General features: G+C 39.4%; 2 protein-coding genes across 20 annotated transcripts in view; one reads left to right on the forward strand and one right to left on the reverse strand.

Annotated features, from left to right (window-relative positions):
* Window positions 1–2,089, forward strand: part of bbox1 (butyrobetaine (gamma), 2-oxoglutarate dioxygenase (gamma-butyrobetaine hydroxylase) 1) — a 42,678-nt gene extending 40,589 nt beyond the window's left edge. For both annotated transcript variants that reach the window (XM_036135980.1, XM_036135979.1), the window contains exon 8: window positions 1,230–2,089. In XM_036135980.1, coding sequence (XP_035991873.1) covers window positions 1,230–1,390 — 161 coding nt within the window. In that variant the 3' untranslated portion in view covers window positions 1,391–2,089. The remainder of the gene's footprint in view (window positions 1–1,229) is intronic.
* Window positions 2,090–4,163: 2,074 nt separating this feature from the next.
* Window positions 4,164–23,380, reverse strand: part of madd (MAP-kinase activating death domain) — a 69,741-nt gene continuing 50,524 nt past the window's right edge. For 7 of the 18 annotated variants that reach the window (XM_036135985.1, XM_036135984.1, XM_036135982.1 and 4 more), the window contains 14 exons: window positions 22,301–22,459; window positions 21,845–21,965; window positions 20,307–20,369; window positions 18,250–18,370; window positions 18,036–18,141; window positions 17,825–17,935; window positions 17,634–17,741; window positions 17,388–17,552; window positions 17,229–17,301; window positions 16,678–16,784; window positions 13,556–13,564; window positions 12,893–12,962; window positions 9,294–9,340; window positions 4,164–6,462 (listed from right to left, as the gene is read on the reverse strand). In XM_036135985.1, the coding sequence (XP_035991878.1) occupies window positions 6,349–6,462; window positions 9,294–9,340; window positions 12,893–12,962; window positions 13,556–13,564; window positions 16,678–16,784; window positions 17,229–17,301; window positions 17,388–17,552; window positions 17,634–17,741; window positions 17,825–17,935; window positions 18,036–18,141; window positions 18,250–18,370; window positions 20,307–20,369; window positions 21,845–21,965; window positions 22,301–22,459 (1,374 nt within the window). In that variant the 3' untranslated portion in view covers window positions 4,164–6,348. The remainder of the gene's footprint in view (window positions 6,463–9,293; window positions 9,341–12,892; window positions 12,963–13,555; window positions 13,565–16,677; window positions 16,785–17,228; window positions 17,302–17,387; window positions 17,553–17,633; window positions 17,742–17,824; window positions 17,936–18,035; window positions 18,142–18,249; window positions 18,371–20,306; window positions 20,370–21,844; window positions 21,966–22,300; window positions 22,460–23,380) is intronic. The other 11 variants (XM_036135987.1, XM_036135995.1, XM_036135988.1 and 8 more) reach the window with 4 other exon arrangements.

Consider the following 23,380-nt stretch of genomic DNA (forward strand, 5'->3'; position numbering starts at 1 on the left):
AGCACCCTTTCCTCCGGAGTGCCTTCTTCTCCTGCAACAAACATCCACAATATTATTTAAACTGTTTTTGTCCTTTACTGACAGCCTGTTCAAGCAACGGCTGAAGGAAAAGGTTGAAAGACTTTAATTTTTTAGGACTCAACCTTGTGGTGAGCCTGAGATTGGAGCGAGACATGTCTCCATTTGCATTAAGTCCATTTTTTATTTTAAATTTAGGGCTGGGATATTCCAGCACATGGGTATGATTTATTATAGTCCATTATAAAAGAGGAAACCTCCAATCCAGTCAATTCCCTTCCTGGATTACCTTTATTTATCTGCAGAGGTACTCCACACTTTTCAGATTTGTTAAAAAGAATAGCCCCTACATGCATCCTTTTCCTTCCACTTTAGTTATGCATATTTGTGCTGGTCCATCAATAAATCCCAATAAAACACCTTAAGAGTTTATGATTGTGACGTGGCCAAATAGGAAATTGGGTGTGAATACTTTTGCAATTTACTGTAAAGTCAGTAAATTTTACTTATGAGACTCCTTTCAAAACATAGACTGCAAAGTTCTTTAGAGAAGTAGAAATTGTTTTGAAATGTTTAATAAAATGAGAAAGTAAAACTGACATTTTAGCTGCTTTTTAAGAAGATGCAAGCTGTCCAAAAAAAAAAGACCGAATAGTGCGGTTTCAGAGAGAAGGCTGTTGCTCTGCAGGATCCTTCAGCTCGTCGTAAACAAGGTGATGAACAACATCTTTGTCATCATTAAGGTCGCGGTGACATTAAAACGTTACCGCCATCTCCGTCACAGCAGGCCAAATCAAGTTACCAATGTCTAGCGCAAGCCATGAAACGCATCTGTGCCGCAGCTAGCGGCTCAGATCCAGGACATTTATGTGGAGCAGGATGGATCTGTTAGTTCCCACGGCATTATTTCAAGCCCATAAACGTCCAAGCCGTCGGTAACCCCCCCCCCCCCCCCCCCCCATGTCCTCTCTGTGCTGCCACTGAAGGACTTCCCTGCAATAAAGAACGGATGTTCAGCCGCATTCCCATCAGCAGGTGGATGAAACCTGATTTGTTTCTGAACTTTAACTGATGCCTGACCTTCAGCTTCGTGACTTTTTAGCTTTTTGCGACGCAGGGGCAGCGGAAGATCATGTCGTCTTATACGTTACCTGCTCAATACCGTCTCACATCAACAGCTCTCACGTCTGGTCCTGCGTGTTTTATTACAGGTGACATCGTGACCTTTGACAACTGGCGTCTGCTGCACGGGAGGAAGAGCTACGTCAGCCGGCCAGACAGGCTGCGGCACTTGGAGGGCGCCTACCTGGACTGGGATGAGGTGATGTCTCGTCTCCGGATTCTCCGCAGAAATGTCCACGGGGACGACTGAGCCTCGGACTAAAGGTCGCATTTGCATAGAAAGCCTTAAAGCATCAACTGAGAATCTGAAACTACTAGGAAAGCGACACATTGTTCTTAAAAAACGCTTAAAACAGACAGAATTAGATTATTAACATATTAGACGGCGAGCTAAAAGTAAAGTCTGTTTTAATATTGTCTGAAACTTGTGCAACACAACAATGCAATGATGAAAAAGCCTTGTTTTTAGATTTAAAAGGTGCTTTTGGAAATATTTTTATATGCTGTCCTGGGTACTTTAATTTATTTTTTTCTAAAATGGCATTATTCCCCTTTCTCTGAATATCTGGCTCAGATTTCTTTTTTTTTTCTTTACTAATTATTTTTTTAAATGCTGCCTTTATTATTTTGTCTGATTATAAATATCCGTAAGAGTTGAAATTGTTTCCTGATGTTTTATCACTAAACGCTAGATTTTACAGGGAAAGACTGCCAGTTTTGACACCATTGTGGATTTTAGATCATTATTCAACTTTTAATACCAGATAAAGCTGAGTAAATAATTTTATTGATAATTACAATCCAAACCAACCTGGCCCCAACTGTCCCAAACTCCGCCCTCAACTGCATAACCAAGAATTCACTTGAATCCAATTTGTCATTAAGTTGGTCTGCGATTTTTCCGGAAGTTTCCCCAAGTCCATTTTATGCGCTCATGCACAAGACCATCTTACCCACTGAGCTATATTATACACTGAAGTGCTAATCGCCCGCTGTTGGAACGAAATATAACATTTATAAATATATAAATAACAATATACAAAAACATATTTACATATATGTATACATATATATACATATACACATTTATATATACATATGTATATTTAATATGAATAACATAACATTTCAGCACCTAATTTCCTAGTAGTTGATAGTGTTAGTACATCCAGACTGCAGAATTATCTGTGAAACGTTTTCACACTGCCAGAAAACTGCTTGTTGTTGCAACCAAATCCTATGGGATTCTGTGAGAGTAGGGAGTAGCAAGATGGCGGCCAATGGCTTCAGTTTTTCGGCAAAATCAGCACTCCAGTGTATTATATAGCTCAGTGGTCTTACCTCCTCTTCTGTTCCTCAGGGGATTGAGTAAAAAACATCTCGCAAATCCACTCTGGTCCCATTTCTTTCTATTGAGGCCTTCCTCTTCTTCTCATAAACATGAACGCGGTTCATTTCTTGTGACTCTCAGTTCAAAGTCTACGGTGAGAGCAGCGGAGCTACAATGAACGGCTAACACACAAGCTAACCGCTAAGCTAACCAGATACATAAACACTAGAAGTGCGCATGTGCAGCCAGCAAGCGGAAACTAACAAGGAACGAGCGCATAGTTTAAATTTTATCACAATATCTTGCGGTACTATCATGATAACGATAAAAGACTATTACCAGCTTCTTGTAGTCTTTTTAGATATTTTGTGGCTTTGACTTCATGTCAAGTATAGCCCAATAAATACAAATACTGTCCTTAAAAACACATTTTACATTGCAGCATGTATTAAAACATGTTTCATCAGAACACGTTTATGATCGTACGAACCGTTATTCTGACAAAGGATTAAAGTTCTACTGTAAACCAAGGAGTAATCGACCGGTTCAGAGCAACCAAAGGCAGCTTTGGCTTCATGCTATCAAACGGGTGGATTAGACCGAGGAGACCATCAGAAAGGACGTCTCAGCGGGTTTTATAGTGAAAAGAAAAAAATAACTGCTTGCAACGCATAAACATGCAATTTCAAGTAGTTCTCTGCTTTATTGATAATGACCCAAGTCTTGCACATCATGAGTTTTGTGTCCTAAAGCCTGAAAGCCTCCACAGCCAAAAGCCTACGAAGTGATTTGTACACTCGTAGCTTCTCTCGTTTACACGCTAGGTTTTCCCACTAAATTTGTATAAATATCAGGCCATTTGCTCTTGTCATTCAGCAACCATCCACAGATCTGGAAGCTAATTTCCTTTTGTTAAAAGTTGTTTTTTAACAAATGATCTTTCACGGACGTACATGCACTGACGTAGCTGGGCTAGCCACCATTGCTCGACTGCGCACACAACTGTCTTTGTTTACTAAGAGATGGGTCTATAAAGCAGGACAATGGTCCAAAACACACCAGCAAGCCCATCCCTGAATGACTAAGTAATCAAAAGGAGTGGCCTAGTCAAAGCCTGGACTTGAATCAGACTGCAATCTGGTATTACTTTAACATTTCATGCTCCAAACCTCTAATCTGGCTGAAGTAAAACAATAAAGCAAAGAGAAACGAGACACAACCTCTCCACCATGGCGTCAAACACTGCTTCATGGCCAACAAGATCACCTGAAGATTAAATTATGTTTAGAGGGCAATTATTTTTTTATACATATGTTCCTATTTCCTTAATTGTTATATTAAAATCACGGACAGATCCAAGAGCTGATCTTAATTTCACAGAAATCACATTTCCTCGTATCACTGAGGAATTTATAGGAATCTTCTAAAATGTGGTCTATGTTGTAACAGAGCAGCCATGTTGATATTCTTTTTTTTTATGTGGAAACCTGAACATGACATTTTTTCATAGGAAAAGAAAGAAGCAGGTTCTGCTCCATTTCTCAGCAGCTCAGGTCTCTGTTGTCTTTTGCACTTTTAATGGTTTAGTGTGATGTTTAACATTTCCTGCAATAAATTTCCTGCAATAAATCTTTGAAAAACATGTCATTTAAAATCTTGTCTTTTGTTCCAAAAGAACAACAAACAAAACATCTTCATTTAGGACAACTTTATTATATTGCCAAAGCTGTACATAATCTATAAATACCTTCTTTTTCCCTCCAATACTGGAACTAACACCTGGCGTCTCCTTACTGTTTCCCTCTGACAGCAGCCAGCGAGAACAATAATAACAGAGAAGAGTTGGAATATTCCAGATTTAAAAAAACAAAAATAACTTTTTAGCCCAAGCAGAAAGTTCAGATCAGTCGTGGAGATGAAAGGGCATCGTTTTAATGTCTTCCTGAAACATCTCCTTCTCACAGTTAGGTTACTAAAAATACAAGCATGTCAGGATCAAAATAAAACCTCTTCCAGTGACATTACCGTAGCAATATATTGCTGATCAGGAGACGTTCACCACGCACTCACACACACACACACTCACTGCGGATCGGGCCGACCCGATTTTCACAACCATGGAACGGAGTCAGTCATGATTACAGAACACGTGTGGAGGGTCAATCACAGGAGAGAAATCTGAGTCCGTCTGGAAACTTTTGATTGCATCCGTAATTGTCTTTAACTAAACTAGCGTTCCTCTCATTGTCTTTACTACTTTTCCGTCTGCTGCTCTTCACAATTTAACGTGTTTTTAACGTATGCTTGACTACCTGGTGAAGTAGATGATGTGGAGACTTTTTTTTTTACCTTTGGTACCTGGAAAACTTCCGTCTCAGAAGATCAGGAAGACGGAGTAAAGCTTGGACCGCCGAGGTTCATTTAAACCCGATCTCTGGTCCGTACCTCTGCACAGGGGCGGCTCTTACATAAATGGGGCCCTGGGCGACCTGCTCATCTGGCCTCCACATACATGACCAAACACTTGTTTCAAGGTTACAAAAAGTTTGACTCCTTAAACTAAAACTATTTGCCTTTTTGTTTATTATGAAATTGCCATTTCCCAGTTTAAGTGGCGTTTCTCATAGGTGAATTTATTTATTTGTTCCTTTGAAGCAAAAAAAAACAAACCAAGAAGCTGATGGTAGTTTTTGCTCTGAAAAATTATTACATTAATGCAGAAACTACAGCTGGAGTTTCAACCAGAGAGCAGCAGCAGTCTGAGTTTTCATCTACAGTCAGCCCATCCATCTCCAATCAAAGATCAGCTTCAGGCAAGGAGACATTGATTCTAACTTTAACGATAAACCGTCATTAAATTTTCCGTTTTCTGTCTTGTGATTGACCCGTGATTAAACCATGGAGGACACTTAGACCAGTCATATCACTCTGAATATTCAGTAAATACACACTATAGAAAAACAAAAAAACATCTTACATTCTTCACCCTGTGGGAGCCAAGAGAACCTGGCAATGGCTAACTACTTCTTAAGTATTGCACATCTAGCAAATCAACATTTTGTAACGTTTTTTTTTTTTTCTTTTCTCCAGAGAAATGTACAGTCAAATGCATATATTAAATAAATACTATATATAGAAATATATATAATATTTATTTTTCATCCTTATAGTAACATGCAGTTAATACCAGAGGAGCACAGACGAGTTTTACAGCAGAACTAGAACAGTTATTCAGCCTGGTGGCCAAGAGAACACATCTGAGAACACTACAAGTATTTGAGGACCAAACACCATTAAGCAGAGTGTACATGCGGTGCTCTAGTGCAGGATACAGCTGATTTTTTTATTTTTTTTCCCCCACTGCACTCTCACTGGGTCTCTGGATGCTTCACCAGCTGCAGCTTGGACAAACTTTACAGAAATCACACGTCACAGAATAACACAGAGCTGTATGGAGGCAGGCGGCAGGTTCCTGTGGCTCCGCCTACTGCCTCGCTGTAACAACACCTGGACCATGGAGGCTTTTTTTTTTTTTTTTTTTACACACAGCTGACAAACTCGAGGGGGACAGGTGGGTGGGGTCACTTCTCCAAAATCCAAGGAGCAAGCAAATGTGTAACTAGTTGGGCCGGAACATCAGGACAACAGTGGGGAACTCTGGGAATTATTTACACGACATCACGGACAGAACATGTCTACACATCTGGATCTGAAAAGGATCGCGGGATTATATTTACACGGGGAGGGGAGAGCGGGAGTCGTGTGCTTAGATTTGAACTGGGGATTGTCAAAAGTCTGGTTAAAGAAGCAGAGGCGCAGTTTCAAGTAGAGAGGCACACTGAGGATGGAAGGTGGGGGTGGGGGGGGGGGGGGGTTGACTAGCTGGGAAGGGGTCTCGGTGACAGCAGCTTGGGTTTTCCTTCCGCCTCCTTTCCCTTCACAGCCGCCACGTAGGAGAAAAGGCAGAGGACAGAGTAACAGATCTGATGTGCCTGCAGGAGGAGGGGCAGAGGTGAGGCGACAGCCATGAAACGTTCAGCTATGCAGGAATCAGAGCGACCGATGAGCTACAAGTTAACCTGCTAAAGTAGTCAGACACTAAAACTGGAAATAATGGATTCAAATTCCTGAAGGACTCCCCGCGGTTGGGTGGTGCAGCGTAAGACTGGATCTACGGTGGGTTTTCTATGAGGTCACAGGTCAAATGTAACTTCATGCATTAAGTATTTAAACCCTTTTTGAGCATCGCAGCAACAAAGTTTGCCCAAAATCTAACGTAAAGGTTTTTAATGGACATGAGGGAAAGAGTCACTGATGGTTTTAAATTGGAAAAAGTTACAAGGCCAGCTTGGAGTCATGTCCAGACATAAGAAACAAAAGACACTTTGTTTCTGAACTCAAGAGGGAACATAAGCAGAAGAGGGGGCGCTGAATAAAAACGGACTTCAAACTTTTATTTAAAGGCATACTATGCAACATTTTTCAGTTAATTAATGTGTTCCATACCGTTTTGGATGATTAAATGAGTCATTTCAGGTCGAACAAAGGTTTTCTCGGCCGCTCTGGGGGTCTGTGGGGGAATACCGCACTTGCAATTGCAAGAGCCCTCGGCCCGCACCCACAGAAGTCTCGCTTTACGGCGAGAACTCCATGTGTTTTTGCCCTGCCATTCGCACGCGCGAAAGCAACAACAAAGAACCGCGTGTTAACGTCAAATAAACATGCAAGCATATCGAGTTTTATTATTATTATTATTATTATTATTATTATTATTATTATTAGATTTTATTTATCTATTTACTTTTTATGTTGGCGAGACGCTACAGCGGCGGCCGCGGCGAGGCGGCTTGGCGAGGCGGCGGCGGTAGCGTCTCGCCAACATAAAAAAAAAATAAAATAAAATAAAAAAATAAATAATAATAATAATAATAAAACTGGCGAGGCGGCGACCGCCTCGCCAAGATAGCTCTGCGGGAAGCTTGATGTTCATACCTTCACTGTGTTAGTCATTGTTTGTACTGCCGTTTTTTCCACTTTTCGTTGCGTTCGCCTGTCTGCTAAGCTCAAAACAACCGCGCCTGGCTTGATGGAGAAACCAGAACAGCTGAGCATCTTTATGACAGTGCACTTTTACTTTCGCCCTCTGGGGGGAGCCTCGCTGGAAAATCAACCCCGGTTGCATAGTATACCTTTAAATTTGTTTGTAAAAAAAAAAATAATAATAATACTTTAAACCCCATTTTGAAAAGCCTTCTCCTTCCACTTCTTCCCAAAGGTCGACTCTGCAGTGGTCTATCACATTTTTAAAGAAGTTTTGCCGTATTTAATGAACCCGCTTTAAAAAATATTTATTCCTGAATTAAATAATTTCACCACGTATTTTTGAAAACCCGGAGATGTTTTAGGCTTTTAGAAGAAAAGCAGACTTTCATTGCATTTCTTTTTTATCAGGTACTAAAACTTATTTTCAAATGACGGGCTGGGAATGTTTAGGAAAGCAATTATTAAACCATTAAAAGCCAACACAGCTGTTGGATTTCAGTTTTAACTATTCCACAAATTCCCTTGAAAAATGCATAATGCTGTTGGAATATAAATAACAGTATCTCAAAAAAGTGAGCACATTTCTGTTGCTACAACTTTTCATGGGACAACACTGAAGATGTGACGCATTGGAACGCAATTGGTGTGCAGCTTGAAATAAAGTGTAAATTTTCTGTCCGATCAAAATATCCTGACATCAAACCATCAACGTGTAAACCGGCGGTAACAAAAGTGAGTTCACCCATTAGTGACTGGGGCTAAGGAGCCACCTCTCCTCCCTGGTGTCATGTGACCTGTTGGTGCTACATGGAGTGAATGGGGAGCCATTCACTCCAACAAATACCAACAAGTACCAACAAATAGGCACCGATACCATTTTGATGTTTGTATGTCACTTGAACGCAGCCTTCTCTCTCCCGACTAGTATTATACATGTTATAATTTCATGAAAGTTGCACTATTTTGGCATTTGAGAGCCAAAACTCAGGGTTTCAAAGAGATTAATTCAATTATGAATGTAATTTTACTGTCCTACTGTTGCACCACTGTTATACATGTTATAATTTCACGAATGTTGCACTATTTGGAGGAGGTCAACATCCATCAGCTCTGTGATGTCATCATGCAGGAGTGGCTACCTGTTACACAGGTATGACCATCACTGCTCCCGGAAATGATAAAATAATAAATGTTTACAGCCCTGCTGTTATTTGTGCTTTTTTTACTTTGATGTAAAATGTCTTTTGTGCACAAATATACATGCAGATTTTGTTAAAAAAAAATTTAATGACCTTAGTGAGCTAATTTTTCTCATGTTGTAGATTTGACACAGTAACTAGTCTCTTATTTTTATCTGCATGCTTCCACTTTGCTGCAGTTTGCTGAATTTCTCCACTCAGGGACAATAAAGGACATTTCTATTCTATACAAACTGCACACTGACCGCTTGTCGTATCTTCAGTCTTGTCCCATGAACATATAAAAAAAAAACATTTAAAAAAAAAATGTGAGGGGTGTTAATATAAATATACACACAGCTTCCTTTTCTATTGACCCTCCGAGTAAATCTGATGTCTCACTGGTGAAGAATCTCTAATCTTTGAAGTATATTTACTCGTTATCATGATTCAGGCAAACATAATGGAGACTAATCACCCACAGCAATGGAGTCATCAGCATGTTTAGTCACAGCGTCCTAAAAATACTTCAGGCTGCGGGAGATTATGAAGAAGACAAAAGGCTTTGCAGCCCTGACTGAAGACACGAGCAGAGGACTCACCATGGGGGTCTTGTACTTGTGGATCACCACTTCTTTAGTTTCAGGAACTATGTCGGTGCGAGAGACAAAAGAAAGAATTCAAAGGCAGCAGGAACTTTGAGGGGTTCATGATTGAGAGGTTCGGGAAGTTACAGGGTTGGAATTTCAATTTCTGTGCACAACGGGAAGTGGACCAAGAAGTTACACGTCAACAGGCGAAAGGATCATTTTACAGGGACAAAGACGAGCAGGAGAAGGGACAGTTTTGGCCAAATTTCATTTGTTTTAATCCTTTAAAGAGACGATTACTTCTCTGATAAACTAGATTTTTCAGAGGAGTAATCTGCTGTTAATGTGTGAAAAAAAAATGCTGCTGGTGACACATTCATGGTCCACTAAATGAGCAAATAAAAACACACAACTGTCGTCTAAAAATAGACTTTAGAGGTTTTAAAGATTTGAACAACTCAAGTAATTGACGAGGAAATGAACAGAAAGACGACCTCTTCTTCCTAAACCCTTCCTCCTCAGTGACCTGACGTCACAGAGGAGCGGCTGGAAGAGGCTCGACCTGCCCAGAGGACAGGCGGACTTTTCATTAGTAACTGTGAACCCGTAAGCAGAGATGGAGAGGCTGAGGTCTGGACAGATGCTGCCAGTGTGGATGTTCCAAATAAAAAGTAAAAAAGCGAGTGATGGAGGAAGCAGAGGAATCCTTATTCATACAGAGAAGGTGGGAAAAACTATTAAAATCGGTGCGGTGGTGGAATGAGGAAATGATCTGAATGAATCTAGTTTTGAAGAAGAAAGGTGGCAACACTTTACCTGCTGGAGAATGAAGGTTTTCATAGTGGCAAAGATGAGGGCAACATTACAAAAGCAGCACAGAGGCACGGCAGTAACTCAGCCAGGCATTCGACTTCTACCTCGAGTGATTCTGCGCCGCCCCGGCAGGAGCGGGCCGTCCGTCACGACCGCCTGAACGCGGAGTCCGCCAACGGGCGCAAAACAAGCCCGCTTTCATCTTTAGGCAGCGTCGTTTAATCACAAATCTGCCTGTAAATGTCTGCCAACAAGCTCTGAACGGATCTATCATGCTGCAAGGATTCCTTCAAAATAACTCCGGCCGTTTTATTTCAGACTGTGAAAATACTAATTTATAGCTCCGCGCTTAAAAAAAAAAAAAAATCCATTCAATAAAATGAAAACAAGTATTTATTTAATTTCATTGTCATTTTCAACCACTGATAAGACCGCATTGATTTGACGGTGTCGCTCAAATCTGAACGGCACCTCATTTATGTGCCGTTTTCTTTTTTTTTTTTTTTTTTTATCATTGGTTCATCAGCACGAGTTGCCGTGGCAACAGCATCGGGTGCAGAAGTTCCTCGGCGCTGCTAAGAAACAAAGAGATCTGCTTCTGTATGCCGCCGTTGTTTGCCTTTGCTCATTTATGGTAATCAAATTGTGGCGTCGGAGCCGAGCGCCTCTCTGACAGCGTGCGGTCGAGAATTCACAAGCGCCTGAAGAGGCCGGATGGATGAAAAAGGGATGATGGCAACTTCACTAAGCCGCTAGGCATCTTCCTCCCTACCGAGCGCGCCTCGCCGTTCATCCGTTTCCCGAAGTCAGAAGCCGTCGCCGTTTGGTTTCATACACGTTTCGTTATTCGTTTAAGCCTCTTTCAGACAAAATGGGTCACTTTACAAATGAGCATCTAGGCCGTCTGTGTGTTTTAAAGATGTGGTGCGTGTGTATGGATGCACCCAAACAGGTTAATCTGGCTTCCAATCAGACAATAGGACACCCACCAGCTAACAGACTCTATTCTACAGATGTTTGCAGTGTGACACCCGTCTAAAAGTGCTTTAAGCTTCTGCTGTCTGATCGTAGTTTACCGTTTTACAGCAGCTTTCATGTGTCAGTTTTCTTTCAAACGAAGCTGTAGACTAAATTAAAATTTAATGCTGCTTCTGATTTTCTCTCTTAAGGTAACTTTTTCTTCACTTTATAAGAGCTGCATTGTTACTAGAAAGTAATTGATTACAGAACTGAACGTTCAGGGACAGCATTTAACCCACTGATCCATCAGCTAATCTGACCTGATCGTTGATCAAATTACAGCCATTTAATCACCTAAATGTTAGGCCTTAGAAAGTCTTTATACGTCCAATTTTTTAAGTGTAAGTCTTAAATCGCATGCATTTATGTTTTAAATGTGTTTATTCGTTGCTCATTCCAACAACTTTGTCTTTCTGAGAAATATGATGGCAGCTTTCATTTTTTTCCACGTTGTAATTCATCCAGAAGTTTTTGTTTATTACCGTATTAGTCTGACTTTTTTTTTCATAGTTTGCCCGATCCTGCGACTTATATATAGTATATCCAATTTAATAATTCATATTGACCAGCATGAACCAAGTAGCAAACATTACCGGCTATAGCCACAAGAGGGCTCTCTAGACATGTGAAAACTATCCTGCTCCTGTACCACTTAAAAATTATTGAAATATTAACTTATAGACGACAAAGACTGAACACTTTTGTATGTTGTTACGTTGTTTCAGTCTGCATTCATGCAGTGAAGCGTTGCGTGGTGCATCTCGACGGACCCAGACAGAACAGCTGGATGCAGCTGTGTAATTTAATAAATCGGTTTACCAGATTAAACATCAATTTTAAATCTTGGATTGTGTGAAATGTCTAAATAAATGTGTATAGCCTGGTGCGACTCATGTTTGTTTCCTCTTTTTGACGCATGTTTTGGCTAATATTCCAGAGGGACCTATAGTCCGAAAAAATACGGTAAATGTATGAAAACAGCACATTCTAACTTTTTTTGATCGCTAAACGCATCAACAAGCTTAGGGACAAATGTCTTAAAAGAATAAATCTGAATAATCTTGGAACCATATCATTATCTGTGCCTATCCCTGACAAGGTTCCTACTGCATAATTATTATTTCTGTTACATGGATTTGTTAAATTAAGTTTTTATTTGTAGTAGTTTCCAGAAATAAAATGGGAATAGGAAGCTCAGAAAACTCTGGATTGACGGGGGCCACTCTTATTCACATGAAAATTAGTGAGATTTTCTAATCCTTCCAGGCACTTTTACTGCGCTTTAGAAAATCGCTGCGTGTTTTACAAGATAATGTGAATTTTAAAGGTCATATGACACGAATAAGGTCAAGTTTGGAGTATAAAGCGCAGCGGCTCTCTGCGACTGAAGAAAGAAAGAGCAAATAAAGCCAGAATAACTAAATGTTGTCGCTTTAACAGACAGCTCATGTCTGAAAAGGGTTTTGCTAACATATCTGGTTATGAAGAAACGTTAAAACTTTTCTAAAATACCTGCCTTGGCTTTAAATGCAAACATTTGGTGGAAAACAGCAGACGTCGCATCTTCACTCGCTACTCTGACAGCTGCGCAGCTGAAAACTTCATCCTCTAAAAGATTCATCGGCCTCCTCCCCCACCTGCAGCCATCTGAAGCTCAGCCTCCCTCCAACAGAACAATTGAATTTAGCAAACCGTCCTAAGCTCTCAGTGATTTTGCCGTGAAGCCGAGTTACTGCCGTGCCGAGTACAGGCCTAGAATCAATAGATGGTGTAATTACCAAATTCCTCCAGGACAAAGACTCCCTTCACTGTATTGCACTTTTTAATGTGACTCAGCTCTATGAAAACCTAAAAACAAACAAAAACAAACAAAAACAAGACAGAACATTATTAACTCAACAACACCGGATGAAGAGTAAACACTTCATATTTAGAAAGGAAAAGAAAAAAAAAAAAAAAACTAACCATGTTAAACTTGTTTCATTCAGTATGAAAGGTCAAAATAAAACAACAACTACACATGAAATGCAAGCGTTTAACAGCTATTAACAGAAAAAGAAACACACTATGAGAAGTTTCCATGGTCAAACGCATACATGGGCAATGAGAAGAAATGCATTTCGTCTGCTCAACACCAAGCCAGAGTAACTCATTTAGTCAATGGGGGTGCATCAGATGCGAAAAAAACAAAACAAAAAAAAAACTCGTGGTTATTCATATACCAGAAGAATTTCTTATGGCAATATGGCCCATATGATGCAGACATGGAAGTTCCATACAAAATGAAGACAAGGACACAAAATTAGACTTGCCATACACTACGACAGTAAAAACAAAAACAAAAGAAAAGAGAAAAAGAAAAGAAAAAAACAGGTAGAGGAAACAAAAGGAACCCAATAAGATGTAACTGCTAATAAGCAAACACAGCAGAGGTTGTGTACCTTCCGCTCCTTGCAGGGGGAGAGAGCATGGGAGAGAAATGGTTTGGATTATTATCGGACAGAAGAGCACAAACACTCGACGACACTCCGAGAGGGCGCTACCAATCTGCAGGAGCCTCGTAAGGGATTCAGATCAAGAATCTAAGAGAGCCAATGATTGAAAAATAAAAAAAAACACCACAAGAAGATTCAACCACAAGAGCTGACAAATAGGAATAATAAAAAAAAAAAAGTTTGACTAAAGTTTTCCTGGGTTTTTAACATCTCAGTCCCCCAGAGCCCTCCATGCCTCCTCCTCCAGCAACAAGGGCTGGCACCAACACAACTCACTCACAACAGCAGAACGGGTACATGAGGGCCGACCGCAACCCGCTACCATGTCGCCTCTGTCACACAACCAGTCGTCTAAGCTGAACTCAGAGCCGTGTGGAGAAACGTTTGAGCGGAAAACTGACAGCAAACGTTCATAAGACAACCTTTTTCTTAACCAAAGACAGTACTGTGTTATTGTAAATAAAAACGTAGCCCTCACTGCAAAAACTAAACTAAAAATAAGTCACATTTTCTTGATATTAGTATTTGTCCATGATTTGAGCAAATAAATAAGATGACTTCCCAATGCAATGATATTTTTGCACTTAAAATAGGAACAACTCATCTCCATCATCTTATTTAGAGGGCAGAATATCTAATTATTTTATTTTAGGGGTAAAAATACTCATTCCATTGGCAGATCATCTTATTTATGTGCTCAAATCAAGGACAAACACACTCATTTCAAGAAAATTTTACTTGTTTTTAGTTACGTTTTTGCAGTGATCTAGTCTTGGTAAGGACAAATTCAGGCCTGAAGGTATAAAAAAAATAAAAAAATAAAAAGAGCGGACAAAAAGTCTTATAGAAAATATTTTTACCCCTTCCTTAAACATTTCACACTTTGTCATCTTAAAATCACAAACGCCATCGTAATTTTATTGGGATTTTAAGTGACAGAGTATCATAAAGAAGTGCATAATTGTGGAGGGGATTTCCCAGTTTTGTTTTTAGACAAAGAATTATGTGTAAAGTGTGGCGTTCATTTGCAGCCCCCTAAATACTACGTAGAGCCACCTTCTGAGGAAATCACTGCAGGCCTTCCAGGTTATCTGAGATCTGGAGACAGGAATTTCTGCCCAGTCTCACACGCATAAAAGCTCCACATCAGTCGAAGAAGAGCATCTAAATATCATTTTTTAGGTTTTGCGACATATTTTCAGCTGGATTTCTGTCTGGATTTTGGTGGACCCATTCTAACGCTTTGATCTGAATCATTCCTTGGAGCTTTGGTGGTGAATTTAGGATTGTTTTCCAGGTGGAACGTGAACCTCTGCCCTGGTCTCACATCTGTTTCAGCCTGGAGGTCTTGGTATGTTAGCAGTTGTGTTACTCTTTCTGTAATGAGATTATTATCTGAACAGCTCTTGTTGAGATGCTCCAGATCTTTTCATATTATTTTATAACTAAACATCTGGATTTATATTATAGTTATTAAATTACAGACAGGTAAACTCTGGGTACTAACTGGGTGACTTCTGAAGGATACTGGTTGTACTAGACTTTGTTTAGGGATAAGAGAATGAAAAGGGACTGAAGGCTAATGCACCAAAGACTGGTCAGATTTTATTTATAAATAATAAAAATCCTTTCAGTTCAGAAATATGCACTAATATGTGTTAGTCTATCACTTAAAATCCCAGCAAAATAAGGAGAATTTTCTGGTCGTAGCGTGACAAAAATGTGAAAAAGTTCAAGCGTGTCGAATACCTTTGCGAGGCAGTGACAGCGTAGCGGGATCTTGGTTAAAATGGACGCTAGAAATGTTTGGTGCCACTTATTCGTTTGCCACGTAATAATATTTTAGTTTAGTTCAACCGTGGAAACGTCTACAATTCTGCCTTTTTTTCGTCCTTTCACACAAATTTTTCCCTTTGTGAATAAACGCCGGCAGAAATAGGCTTTAACGGCAGACATGAATGCTGTCACACACACAAACAAAACAAAGGCTTTAATCAGGCAGAGAAACTAAAAGAAAATTAATTTTCGCAAAAAATTAAATAAATAATAAGATGCATGTTGGCGGATACATTTTATTTTCATTATTTTGGGTGAGCTAACTATTAGTCAACAGACATGGCTTTTCTTGAAAGGAGTGTTTATTGTGTCGCGTCTTTTCTTTGCACCGAGTCATGCAGCGATCAGGAAGATCGGTCTGCAATGACGGGTCGGCTCTCCCTCTTCAATTTTATTATAACCAGAAACTGGACAGCAGGACGATTAGACTCGTCAAAACTTGGAAAAATGCAGTGAGACGAAAAGTGCATCAAGGTGATAGCATCCTACTTTTTAGCAGTTTCCCCTTCAGATGCTGAATTATGCTAAAAAGCGGCTACATCTGGATCCTAATCTCTCAGATCGTCTTAATCAGCTGAGAAAATACACAAGCCCAGACGGCCAACGCCTGCACAGACGTGAAGACAACACATGACGACGTCCAAGGGTCCAAACTTAAAATGAGAAGTTGCTATTATAGCATAGCCAATTATTAATGAAAAGTCTTTGCTTAAGGTCATCTGTCGAATCACTGTTGCACAACACACACACACACACACACACACACACACACACACGGATTAACACATCGTTTCCTCCCACACGGTAAATGAACATGAGGTCTGAGCACCACAGATGTCAGAGCAAACTTGCGTGGCGAGATGTGTTAACGTTGTTTTTGAGACTGGCATGCATCCATAAACACAAAAGGTCTCAACAGAAAAGAGAAGCACATCCAAAAAAAAGCAAAAAGGCACAAACACAAATTCTTCCTCTAAAGGAAAAACGCACATCGGTACCAGCCAATCAAACACGTTTCTGTCACGTTTTTTTTTTTTTAAATCGAGGTTTTTAAATGACAATAGAGGAAGACGTCACAGGATTAAAGGAAAGGCTGTAGAGGCGGGAGAGACAAGGACAGATGGGAACAGGAGGACGGGATGAAGTCTGAGCCATCATGAGTAATTGTTTTTATTCTCATGCCCTTATGTGAGATGAGAGGCACTTTCTGTGCTGTGGTAATGGCCTCCTACCTGGCTGTGCATGAACTTCAGATTGATTCCTTCCAGCGTAACCTGAAGCAGTCCGCCTTCGCCGGTTTTCATGTCCTGCACGGGGAATTCACCGCCGAGCTCCGGGCCTGAGGAAACGGACGCAGAGCGCTTTTCAAACCACGGGGATCTGACCTGTTTCCATTTCCAGGTGTGCAGAGTTGTTGATTCTCTTCAGACAAATTTTAAAAGTGCAAATGCAAAATAACCAGAATTCATTGCAGAAGTTACTGATGCAGCTAGGCTTTAACTATGAAACATGCATTAACTGCAACCAAGTCAGGATCCACTTAGAAAACGGGGAACAGAAGTCTGGAAATTCTAATATTTCCACCCCACACAATTTTCCTTCCTACACTTTTCCAGACCTGAAAAAACACTCAAGCCTCTCGTCTTTTATTCTTAAGCAGATAATCCAATAAAGAAAATAACACATTAATGTCCTCTCTAATCTCTTAAACTCTGTGATAGTGATGAGCGGTGAAAAGATGATGCAAACACTGCGCCTCATAATCATCTCAAAGGACATCAACCTGGTTTAATGCTTTGCTGTCTTGCTGCGGCTCTCTCCATGCTGTCTTTAACGCAGTAGTAGAGCTCGCGACACTGAAACAAACAGAGCAAAGTTACTTTTTTTTAATAACCAACATCCTCCTAGAGTTGGCCGAGGCACGCGACGCACAGCCTCAGACCTTTTTGGTGTAGAACTTGTTGAGCTGCGTCTCTTGGCCGTTGCGTCTCCACAGACACAGCACCTTGGTCTTGGGGCAGTACGTCATGTTGATGAGCTTCTCGTACCACCAGCGCTCGTAAACCGTGCCGATGTTGCTGCGCAGCACTATGCAGTCGTCACAGACCTGAAACAGAAGGCGAACGTTCACCGAAAGGAAAACCGAACGCACGACACGCGCTTCACGCTGAGGGAAGCGTTCACCCACCTCCATAAAGAAGATGTCCCCGTTCGTATCGGTGCCGGCGTGAACGACGAACGTTTGTTTCTTGATGTGACGACTTCCGCTGGGCCTGATGGACAACTCGCGACCGTTCTAAACAAGATCGGAGACAACCAATTAAGAAAAAACCAAGAAAGCTTACATTAAAAACAATGCAAAGTGGAATAAATGGTCACCATATTGGCCAGTTTGTCAAGTATCTCGTTGATCTCTTGGCTGTATGCGAGTCCGATGTGAGATTTGCCCATCAGACGCCTCACTTTCTTCCTGATGTCATTCTTGCTCACCTAAATCGTCGACGTCGTGTAGATAAATACCAGTTCACTTGTGTGGAGGAGAAAGAAATGTAAATCTAGCTGATTAAAACAGAGTAGCGTGCTTTCCTACTTTCATCATTAGCATGAAAGCAATCATGTTGTGTAGCAGCGTGGCCAAAAGTCTGTCTTCATCATCCTCCAGACGCTTGCGATCGTGCTCTCCAAGTGACAAGTATCTGAGTTGGCACACAAGAAAACACGGCGCTTCACAAAACTGTTTTACAACTTATTAGGACTGGGTTTTTGGGTGGTAAAAAAAAAAAAGACTAAATAAATCAGAAAACCTGTCAATCATCTCCTGAGGACCCTGGTCCATTCCCATCCCTTCTCTCTCCAGCATCACAGCATCTAAGTAAGCATCCTCCCAGAACTGCACTTGGTCCCAGAGGGTGGAGCGCTCCTTACCTAAAAACAAAAAGGTTTTTTTTCCTCGAGTCAGCAAACGTTCTTCAGCTGGTAATCTGGTTCAAGTCAAAGTGATTTATTTATTTATATTTATATATTTTGAGGAATAGGAGTCTATAAAAGTAGATGCACATCTCTTCTGCGATACTTCTTTCTCCACGGCAGACACAAATCCGGAGTTTTCAGTCTCAGTTATTTTAAGTAAACAAAACATGAGGCTAATGTTGATGCCCTTAAAAATTCTCCTGTAACATCCAAAATGTAATATTAAAATGATGTGAGGCTTTTGAAAGTTTCATATAAGAGCTTTAATATGAGAAATACCTTTATTGTCCCACAATGGGGAGATTTGTGCGTGACGGTGGTAAAAACCCACTAGACCAGTAATGAAAAAACGAATCTAAAGTTAACTTGTAAAGCAACAAAAAGAGAACTTATCAAAAAGGTGAAAAAAAGATTCAAATTTTTAGACCTACACGAATTACAAAAAAGATTAAATAAGATTTATTTAATAAATCACTTGCGTAAAGTTGGATGACATGACACGAACATTGATTTTAAATTACCTAAAACTACAATAAGATTGAGGAGCAACAATCTTTGAAGAGTTAGCAATCAACTGAATTTATGGGCCTTGTAATTTTGACACAATGTAAAATAAAGCCTAAATTCTTCAGCTAGGACTACAACAGAATGACTGAAACCCACCAGGGCAGCGTTAAAATGTTTTAAAGGTAAATATTGATAAGTTTGAGACTTTAACACACGAGACATTATGACCTCTTCTAACCCATCAAAAGCCTTGCTATATCCAAACACTGAGCCTTCAAACTGCATTCTGGGTCATATTTATATTAATTAATGAAAATAATCACCATAGCAGGTTGTACATTACACCTAAGCCTGATTGAAGCTCTATTTGTACAATTGTTTTGGTTCCAATAAATTAAAAGTTTATAGAGGGTCAAAGGTCAAACAATCTAACAGGTATTTTGTCAAATAAATATTTGTGTGCTATTCTGAATAAAACTGTAAAATACACATCAAATATTTAAACTCTGTATGAATGTGTCAATAAGTTTTGAATGACAAATTAAAAGTTTAATTAAAACTTCATTATGTTAAAACTTCATTTATATGTTAAAGTAATAACATTTGGCACAGCGGGTTAACTGCAGACCAAAAGACATCATTTGATGGGTAAACGTTGATAGAGATTAAAATCACAACACAATGAAGTAAACAGTTATACATGTCAAAACTGTTTTAACTTTTCAAATTCCATCCAGAATTTATATATTTTATATATTTATATTGCATTTCATACATCATTGAAACATTTATTGTATCTTATTTATTCTAAATATTTCTAAACGACATCTGTAAAAATATTTTAAATGTATTTATTTACCGAATTGTGGCACATTTGACCAGCTAGAAAATGGTCAATAACCATTCATGAACTATAGGAAGTGTCCCGATTTATTCAAGATATTGTGCAATAAAAAAAAGTCCAGTTATACCAGACAAACAATAAAGCTAAATAGAAATACAGCAGGTGAGAATTTGGCGTGCCAAAACAAAGAGACGCTCAACCTGACTTAATGTTTTAAAAATCACTTGAGCATGGCCACTAGCATCATCTGTAAATAAAACTATTTGTGTGTAGGTATTGTTTCCAGAAAGATTGTAAACATGAAAAGATGTCAAAACACCTTTTTTTTCTGTTTTTATTTTTTAAACAAATATCTGAACCTTCGTTATGGAGGAAAACTGTATTTCCCACCACATTTTATACAGATCTGGAGCTGGCTAACAAACCGGCAACACTCCCATGAGATGAACGACTGAACAAAGAGTTAGCTGAGCTGAAAACAGAACAAGCACCACAAACAAAGTACAAAAAAAAGGGGCAAAGGCAAGAGATCAGCCCTACTTAGAGAAAAGGTTTCCATGGCTGCGTCCTCTAGCTGATCCCAAACGGAGCTCTTATCCCGCCCTGGAGAAATTTCCCATGAGCAGCAGAAGGGGGGGAAAAAAGCAGCGAGAGCAGCACGGGGGTTAGGCAAAGAGGTGTAAGTGGGTTTAATAGCAAAAAACGAGAGCAGAGCGAGCTGACATGCACACCACAGAAACATGACAAGGATTAATACACAGCATGGTTTTTACAAACCACTTTAAAGCCTCAAGCGTGCGTCAGACATTTTCACAGACAAGTAGAGCCATTGGGACTGTGCTGAGTGTACTGGATGTTTATCCTCTCACTCTTTCAAGTCCTTTTTGTTTTAAACACCGTTCACCGACTTTTAAAGGTGCATAGCCACGTTATTTGACTCCATTTATACGTCAATATCACACTCTGGTTGTATACAAAGTTTTTATGAAATATTATCACGTCTTGCTGTCGTATTAGTTGTCATTTTGGTGTTTTATGTTTTGTTTTTGCCCAATGTGTTAGTAAATAAAGCCCTTCATGTTTATTCAGGATTTAAACAGAAGTACGTACTGCGCAGGCGCAGCAGGGGTTAAAACAAGGAAGGAACAGCTATTAGCATCTCCCAGCGAAACAGTGAAAAAAAAAAAAATATATATATATATGGGGGAAAAGACTGGAATGCCTCTGGGAACACAGTATGAACGTTTGTGTTCACTGAAGCGGACGCTAAAGGCTAAGATGTGACCGCAGAGTTGACTGACGTGACTAAATGTTCTGATATGAGGCTCTTAAAGTTGCTGTAGATTGTTTTATTTAATTAATAACGGTTGGTCTTCGATCACGCCGAGCTGCCGCTTTATTGCGAGGCATTTCAGAGGGTCAGGTTCAGTCTGGCATTATTTAATTTGGATTTATTAACTAAGCAAACCAGCATTATGATAGTTCTGCGATACTGTCACTAGATGGCGACACGTCTGTTTATAGTTGCTAATCTGAGAGCGAATTGTTTTTCGGTTGAAAAACATCAAGATGGAGGCTTGGTGTATATAACCTTATTTTATCATGATCAAACGGTTTTTGGTATAAGCATATTACGTGGCTATATACCTTTAATGGGACTCAGACATGCTGTTATGTTATATTGTACAGATATAACTGCTTTATGCAGCTTTTAAACTGTTGCAGTTTTGAACAAGTATTATTGAAATATGAATAAAAGAAGTCCTGTCCATTTTCCTTCAACGCCTTCTGTACTTGCGTATTATATATATATATATATATATATATATATATATATATATATATATATATATATATATATATATATATATATATATATATATTAAGAAAAAGCTAAAAAAAAACATGAGCAATAAATGTGAATTAAATGTTAAAGATAAGTGAAAACACTCAATTGTTTTGCATCGCCAACAGAAAGTCACAGAAAATGGGACTGTTTGACGAATAGACATGGAGGAAATGCGTCTTCAAACATTAGTTTAAGGAGAAAACGGAGAAATCAAGACAGCAATGCCTACCCAGCAGGCCTTCAAACAGATAAATCCTCATACTGATGTCCTCCATGGGTTGTGCAGGAGGCCCTTTGACCATTGCAGGTAAGTGATCTTTTGCACCGGGTTTAAGAGTGTGGGTCTTTCCCTAGGGAAGAAGGAAAAGATCAGCTTTATGCTGAAGCTGCAAGTAAAATGACCACAAATATGTCTGTTTTGTTGAATCTAATGACATAATTACATTTTCTTCACTTTTTTGGCAGCACACAAATTGTTGAGTGATTGCAGGGTTTTTAAACAAAAGGATTTCATTAAATAAATGTTACAATCCATTAAAGGCTACAAAAGAAAATAAATGCAGATATAGATTCTAAATTTTTTGGACAATTTTACATCCCTGGGGCAATTTTACCTGCAGTCTGTTTTCTCTAGAGTATATAAGCCTCTTCTTTGTTTTATTTTATGTATTTATTTTTTACTTACAAACACGGAGCTTGTGGCTGGATTGGTTTCAATCTCGCTGTCAGACAGCGTTCCTCTGGACTGATTCAGATGAGGAGCAGTTCTCCCTCCAAGTCCATCTCCTGCTGTGCTGCTCAGATCACTGTCGGCTCCCAGGGTCTCTCCGGAACTATTGCTAATCTAAAATATAAAAATTCAAAGTTTGGATAAAAGAAACATGACATGCAGACTTTTTCATAAAAAAAGGCAAATACAATTTTCTATTTTAATCCAGTTCCTTTATTAGTTAAACAGTAACTGCTTTTTTCTCTCCCTACTTTCTGGTTACTTGCATCATGACAAAATTCAAAAAAGTTATTTTCTTTGCCGACTTCTAAAATTTAGCCCAACATATTGTAGATTACCGTAATTATACAAGAAAAACATAAAATCTCAATTATAAGGGTTGCAGAAAACGGATCAAAATTTCTAAATTCATTGTTAAGCTAAATGAAAACATAACTCTTCAATATTTGGCAAAACATTTGTATAAAATCTAAAAATTGTGGAAATGGCTTCTAGAATCACATCTAAGACGATGATTTACTAAATATTGCACAGCTAATCCATAGCCTGTTATCAGTATTAAGGAAGAGCTACCCCTCCCCCACCACTTTTTGCTGAACACTGTCAGTCTGCTGGTAGAAAATTGGGAAAATTATCAAGGACAGTGTTGGTGTGCAAAGGAGAACAAAAAAAGTATGATAAAAAGCACTACTATTAAGGTACATATTAGGAGAGGAAGCAGCAGACTGCAGGTTGGCTACTAGATAAAAAAAAAAATTAACATTCAACATAACATTGTTTAAAGGAGCAATAAGCGATATTTCACCACTAAGTGGGGCTTCAGCACTGTTTGTAGACCAAAACATGATGTGCATCAAGCCACGCCTCTCTCTACCCCCTCCAGCTGCAAACTGGCACCCATTTCCCCCCCCCTTGTGCATATTTCCAAAGGATAAAAACAGCAAAATTAGGAAGAACGTGTCTAGTGAAGAAGTAAGCAACTCATAACTTTATAATGCTGTTAGGAAGAGAACGTTTTGAGCCGATGGGTGTGTT

The sequence above is a fragment of the Fundulus heteroclitus genome, chromosome 4 (genome assembly GCF_011125445.2).
Source record: "Fundulus heteroclitus isolate FHET01 chromosome 4, MU-UCD_Fhet_4.1, whole genome shotgun sequence".
In the NCBI taxonomy this organism is placed as follows: Eukaryota; Metazoa; Chordata; class Actinopteri; order Cyprinodontiformes; family Fundulidae; genus Fundulus; species Fundulus heteroclitus.